The 7500-nt window shown below is 35.3% G+C and overlaps 1 protein-coding gene across 9 annotated transcripts in view; it reads right to left on the bottom strand.

The window, feature by feature from the left end:
- Positions 1–7500, bottom strand: part of LOC106872615 (protocadherin gamma-C4) — a 112533-nt gene that overhangs the window by 25679 nt on the left and 79354 nt on the right. For all 9 annotated transcript variants that reach the window (XM_089362125.1, XM_089362123.1, XM_014919658.3 and 6 more), the window contains exon 2: positions 1–1083. This exon is cut by the window's left edge and continues 1342 nt beyond it. In XM_089362125.1, coding sequence (XP_089218251.1) covers positions 1–1061 — 1061 coding nt within the window. In that variant the 5' untranslated portion in view covers positions 1062–1083. The remainder of the gene's footprint in view (positions 1084–7500) is intronic.

The following is a 7500-nucleotide window of genomic DNA, read 5'->3' on the forward strand; positions in this document are numbered from 1 at the left end:
GGATTGTTTCTTTGATTAATGATATTAACGAGAACCAAAGCAGATGCACTTAACGATGGGCTTCCACCATCAACAGCTTCGACAAACAGCTTGTATGTTTGTTTTTGTCCATGGTCAAACATTTGCTGTACGGAGATTTCTCCATTGTATTGATTTAAACGGAAATGGTTTCGATCAACATCTAAAGTCTTTGGACTGAAGTGATACATAACTTTACCATTTTCATCAGAATCTAAATCTGTTGCTGACACTGTAATGATTGGTCTGTCCTTTCTGTAGGAACTCTTTATGGAAATATTGTAGATACTTTTAGAGAAAAATGGTAGATTGTCATTTACATCAATGACAAATATTTGAATTTTTAACACCCCTTGTTTGGGAGGTGAACCTCCATCTGTGGCAATCACTTCTAAAGCATAATTATCTTTTACTTCTCGATCAAGTTTCTCTTCCAGGAGAATTCCCAGTTTAGATTTCCCCCCAATTCGTTCCGATACTGCTAACGAGAATGGTTCATTTTTGTTTTTTTTCAACCTGTAAGTTATTTGAGAATTTAATATGCCAACGTCTCCATCGACGGCATTAGGGATTGGTTTCGTGGTCCCTTTACCATCAGTTTCATCAAACTGAAGATTAAATTGTGTACTTGGGAACTCTGGCTGGTGATCGTTAACATCTTTTATAATTACTTTAATCTTGAGAATCTTCATAAAAGTCTTTGCCTTACGAACTGCCACTTTGACAATCACTGAACACTCCTTGTTGTAGAGGCACAGGGACTCGGTGTCCAATGTGCCAGCCGTGTAGATCTCTCCAACTTTTGTAATGTTAAATTGTTGAGTCTCTCTTCTCTGAAGCTGGCTGAATTGGATTAAATTATAGTCTTGAGCTGAAATAGTCTCCAGCAGTTGTGAATCGACAGCAATATTACCAAGATAGGTGCCAGGACTTTTGCCTTCCTCAACGTGATAAACGAGATCAACACAAAGTGTGCTGTGAAACAACAGGATTAAAAGACTGGTTTGTCTGAGCATATTGTCATTGTTTTCTTTGTAGAACATCAGGACGAGGTATCAAGTGTTCCTGGAAGTAATAATAATAATAATAATAATAATAATAATAATAATAATAATAATAATGATAACGATATGATATGATATGTGTAGAATATGTTACAAAATATTGCTGAATATGTTGAAGACGGTGTATGTGATATATTGGCCATTTAATATTACATCCTGCAAAAGTGGTCAGCTGGTAGAATGCGTAGTGGCATGTTATCTGTCTCTATGTTCTGAGTTCAAATTCTGCCATAATCAACTTTGCTTTTCATCCTTTTAGGGTCGATAAAATAAGCACTGGTTGAGCACTGGAGTCGATGTAATTGACTTACCCACCTCTTTGCAGGCCTTGTTCCAAAATTTGAAACCAATGTTTACATCATTCACAATAAAATACAAAGTTACATCTGTCTGTTACTTATGTTAAAAATAATCTCTAGCCCATCAGGCTAACTATGGAAGCCTGCACATAACTCTATGGATTTACTGCAGAAGGCATCCTTAGGAAATATTCAATATTTTAAACTGTCCAATCAGGAAAGTGCTTACATATTTACTATATGTTTATCAAGTTGATCTGTGATTAGTTAGCTTTGTGTTAATTAATCTTCGCTAAAAGAAGTTTAATAAGACTGAATCACACCTGAAGTTGTCCCCCCTTCCTACATAATCTAATTTTCGATTAACTACAATTTTGTGAGTTCAATATGTTGCTTCTTGTGATAAAATTATTCACTAACATTAATTAATTTTGGTCTCGTTACATTTATAATTTTGAATTATTAAATATTATCAAATATGGCTGCCTGCATTTATGTGAATGTTATTATTTTGGCTGTGCGAAAAGAAGCTTGCATCCCAACCACATAGTCCTGGGTTCAGTCCCACTGCATGGCACCTTGAGCAAGTGTCTTCTACTATAGCCTTGGACCATCCAAAGCTTTGTGAGTAGATTTGGTAGATGGAAATTAAAAGAAGCCCGTCATATATATATAAGTTTTGGGATTTGTTTTGTTAAATGGAAACAGAAAACATGGGGGATGTCAAAGACACTACAACTATAACAGCAACTACCACTACCATACAGCAACAGTAACAACTCCAACAAAAACAATACCAACTATGCCAACTACTGCTACCACCGCCACCACCACCACCACCACCACTACTAGTACAGCTACCACTTCTATTCCACTGCCGCCACCACTACTACTGCTGCTGCTGCTACTACTACTACTACTACTACTACTACACTATGTCAATTCAGAAACTGTTTTTCAGCAATAAATTTGTTTAATAATTTCTTAAAAACAATCTGTAATCTGCAAATTTTTATAATTTTATTCTTATTTATTTCTTTTTTAAGTATTTCTAAGCCAAGCAATTCATCAACAAAATTAATTATTTTCTTATCTTAATTGTAACCCACTTCCACCCCTCTGCCTCCTCTTCCACCAATACTGCCACCATCACATCAATCCCCACCCTCCACCACTCTATATTGTAGAATGGTTCTGTAGTCAAATGAAGGTTTGGTAGGTCTGAAAAGACAATAGATCTGATGTTGCCTTAGTATTCAACATTTGACATAATCAGGCAGCCTCACTGTTGAACTGCTAGAAATAGCAGCTAAACCTCCATCAAATTAGACCTTACCAACACATTGATATGTTAACCCGTTTGTTACCCTATTTTCTGTTGAGATGCTCTGTGTTTCTTTCAATTACTTTTAAATATAATAAGGAGTTTGGTAGAATAACTCGGTTATCATTCAGCTAGTGTTAGGAATGTAAATTGCGACTAAGGTTTGTTGGAAGATTTTAATTCAAGACTTATGAAAACAAGACATTTGTACTCAGAGCCAGAGCTGGTTTCAGCTGGGTTGGTAATGAAAAGGTTAAGCAGTTTAATCCTTGGTAATCTATCTATATAATGGTCATGGCTAGAATGCCTTAGATAAGGGGTTTGTTCAGTCAGAGCCAAACTGATTCTAAATGACAATAAGAACAAGAATGAGAACAAGATCAAGCAACTATATACAGAACATATATATATACAGAGTGGCTCCCAATGAGAAAACGACTTGCACAGTGATGACTCATCCAACCCATACTTGTACAGAAAGTAGACGTAAAGGGCATAAAATGATGATGATGATATATGTATACATATATATGTATTTATATATATACTCACACATTATGTCAGTATGCTCATATATATAGACATTTATGCTTATATGGAAATATATATATATATATACCTATATGTGTATGTGTGTGTATGTATAGTACATGTGTATATATATATATATATATATATATATATATATATATATATATATACACATACATACATACATATATATATATATATATATATATATATATATATATATATATATATATATATTATATATATAGACAGTGTCACGTGACAACTAGCTGGGGCTGCCTGCTGGAGCCTAGCACCAGATATAAAAAGGGGAACATGACGATCAGTCGGACGCTGACACTCGTTGATGCTGCATCGAAGAGGCCAGGGAATAGAAGAAAGAAGACATACACCCAACACCAGAGCTGAAGACACCTCCGAAAGGAGGGGCCCCGTCACGTCAAAACGGTAGAGGAGTAGGGGCCGAAACCGGACGTGGTTCCTCCTGATGATGTCTTGAGCTAACTGGATCCTATAAAGGAGCTGTTGTGGTAGCAGACCACGAAACATGGTTGAAATTCCTCCTATATATATATATATATATATATATATATATATATATATATATATATATATATATATATATATATATATATATATATATATGTATTTTTATACACACACACACACACACAAGGATTCAAGGAAAAGACTGTAGTTTGTTGAAGGAAAAATTTAAGTGAATTGATGTGTGTATGTGTACATGCTATATATGTATGTATATGTATTTATATGTGAGTGTGTGTAATACACACACTTATATACATACATGCATACATACATACATACATACATGCATACATACATACATACATACATGCGTACATACATACATACATACATATACATATAGCATACACACACACACATCAATTCACTTAAACTTTTCCTTCAACAAAGTATAGTCTTTGCCTTGAATTCTTCTAATTTTTTCTGCCCCCCCCACTCCACTGCATCACCAGCACCACCGCCACCACAACCATTTTAATAAAACCTAACCTGAATTAATAAACCTATATAACGATCTTCAACTTAAGTTTATCTTCATTAAATTTCATCAACTTAATTTCTTTTTCTATCAGGAATGTTCGTTTGCAGAGAAAACATTAACTTGGTTACCAACGTTACTTGTTCAATAATTATCACTCAACATACATCAACCACTGAACAAAAATGTAAAAAAAAAGCATCCCCCCACCTCTTAATGACCCCCCCCCCCCTCCCCCCTCTGCCCCGCACCAACTCCTGAAAAACATCAAACAAATGTAACTGTGTAATATATGTAATGAAATATTTGCTCAGTTGTGTATGAGTGTACTGAGTAAACTTGGGAAGTGGAGAGACAGAGAGCACTGGAGGGGTGAGTAGATGGAGAGAGAGAGAGGGAGAGAGGGAGAGAGAGAGAGGTAAAGACAGGCTGACAGACAAACAGATAGATAGGTAGGTAGAGAGGTAGATAGGTAAATAGGCAGAGACATACACACATACACATATATATATATATATACATATATGTATGTATGCATGTATGTGTGTATGCATATATATATATATATATATATATATATATATACGTATATATATATATATATATATATATACGTATATATATATATATATATATATATATATATATATATATATATATATATACGTATATATATATATATATATATATATATATATATATATATATATATATATATATATATATATACACATATATATATATAGGGAGGTATATGGATAGATAGGTAGATAGACAGAGAAATATATAGATGAGTTGAAATAGAGAGTGTGTGTGTGTGTGTTTGAATGAGAGAGAGAGGGGTAGGGTGAGGGATGTTTAATTTGATTGAGACTCTTACATCAAACTGACTGCATTTAATTGCTTAAGTAAGAGAAATCAAGTTATCGTTAGTGGATGGGGAGGTGGGGTGGAGGTGGGGAATTTGTTTCATATCATTTTCTCCTTTTCACACTGTACATGTGTGTGTGTGTGTGTGTGTGTGTGCATATGTAGGTTTCTCCGTATTATACATATAAGTGTAATTGTATATATGCCTTTTTTATGTGTGTGTGTGTGTGTGTGATCATGTATTTAAATGTAGTTGTATGCATGAGTAGGTTGTAAGTTGATTTGTAGATGTGTGCTTACAACAGTGTGCCTGTGTGTGCAGGTTCCTGTACACATGCAGGCACACACATACATGGGGAGAGAGAGAGAGAGAGCGAGAGAGAGAGAGGGAGAGAGAGGGAGAGAGACTGTGCAATGACACGAAACGTAAATCACAAGAGAAACTATCAGCTTCTGTTTGAATATATAATTCACATCCCATATATACCTACACACATAAACCTACACACATATACATACACACATATACCTACACACCTACTCAGATGTGGCTGTGTGGTAAGAAGCTTTCTTCCCATCCACATGGCTGCAAGTTCAGTGCCACTGTGTGGTACTTTGGGCAAGTGTCTTCTGCTATAGCCTCAGGCCAACCAAAGCCTTTTGAGGGGATTTGGTAGATGGAAACCGAAAGAAGCCTGTTGTACATACGTGTGCGTGTGTATCTTTGTGTCTGTGTTTGTCCCCTACCAACTGGTGTCGGTGTGTTTAGATCCCTATAACCTAGTGGTTCAGCAAAAAAATATTGATAGAATAAATACCAGGTTTAAGCAAATATGAGTACTGGGGTCAATTGATCTAAGAAAATTCGTCAAAGCAGTGCCCCAACATGGTCGCAGTCCAATGATACATACATATATATATATATATATATATATATATATATATATATATAAATTCTAAAAAGGATAAAACTCTTTTACAAGAATTTTATCAAGAAGCCAGTGTGTAAAAAAATTCATAAGGGAAATGTCTATTCTCAAGAAATATAATTATTTGTTTATATTTATATAAAGGGCATTATTACAGAAAAATAATAACGCCACACAGTTGACTTCTCAAAATAACCACATTTAGTACTCAATGCGAGGAAAAAACAACCAACAGAAGATGACCAACTTTCTTTTAAATAAACTTAATTGTGTATCGACCGATTTCGCGATTACTAGAATGAATCTAGATTTCGTTCATCAGCACAATATTGTTCCAAAAATATATATAAATAAACAGAATTCTGTGGTTATTTTGAGAAGTCCACTGTGTGGTGTTATTATTTTTCTGTAATAATGCCCTTTATATAATATATATATATATATATATATATATATATATATATATATACATGCTTATGTAAGGTGATTATGTAGATAGATATGCACATGTCTGAGTCCTTCATCAGTTGCCAATTAGAAATCATAACAATTTTGACACCTAAGACAAACTATTAGAGATGGATGAATACAGATGGGCGTATGTGAAGTATAATCAAGAAAAAAGGGAAAAATAAGTGTGACAAATTTAGGAAAAATACAAAATAAAACAAGCAAGGAAATAATAAGGATAGAGGTTTTTCGAGCGAGATCGTTGCCGGTGCCCCTGGACTGGCTCTTGTGCGGGTGGCACATAAAAGACACCATTTCGAGCGTGGCCGTTTTCGTGCGGGTGACACGTAAAAGCACCCACTACACTCTCTGAGTGGTTGGCGTTAGGAAGGGCATCCAGCTGTAGAAACTCTGCCAAATTAGATTGGAGCCTGGTGTTGCCATCCGGTTTCACCAGTCCTCAGTCAAAACGTCCAACCCATGCTAGCATGGAAGGCGGACGTTAAACGATGATGATGATGATGATGATGATGATGATGATGATGATGATGTAACACATAAAGGGTGGGTGGATGTTAGAGTGTTTTGTGGCCTTAAACAACAAATCAAGAAAGGTGAAAACAGAAATTCAGCCATTGTAAAATGCAGGGGTGGGGTGAGGGAGAGTAAGACATGTGAAACAGCGAGAAGGAAGAGGAAGAGGAAAGTAGGAATATCGTGTGGTAAGGAAGAGAGACAAGTGATAATAGCAAGGGAGTGAAAATAGACAATGTGAAAAACATAGGGGGACAAAAACTGAGAAACTGGGCAAAGTTGGTTGTAGGGAAGAGAGAGAAATAGAGAGAGAGAAAGAGGGAGAGAAAGAGAGAGAAAGAGGGAGAGAAAGAGAAAGGGGTGGAGAGAGAGAGAGATGAAAAGATGGTCAGAGATTGCTTGAGTATAGAATGTATGAAATACTCAAATTTTATTATATCAATATTTCCTGTAA

The sequence above is a fragment of the Octopus bimaculoides genome, chromosome 14, assembly GCF_046866305.1.
Source record: "Octopus bimaculoides isolate indiv1 chromosome 14, ASM4686630v1, whole genome shotgun sequence".
NCBI lineage: Eukaryota > Metazoa > Mollusca > Cephalopoda > Octopoda > Octopodidae > Octopus > Octopus bimaculoides.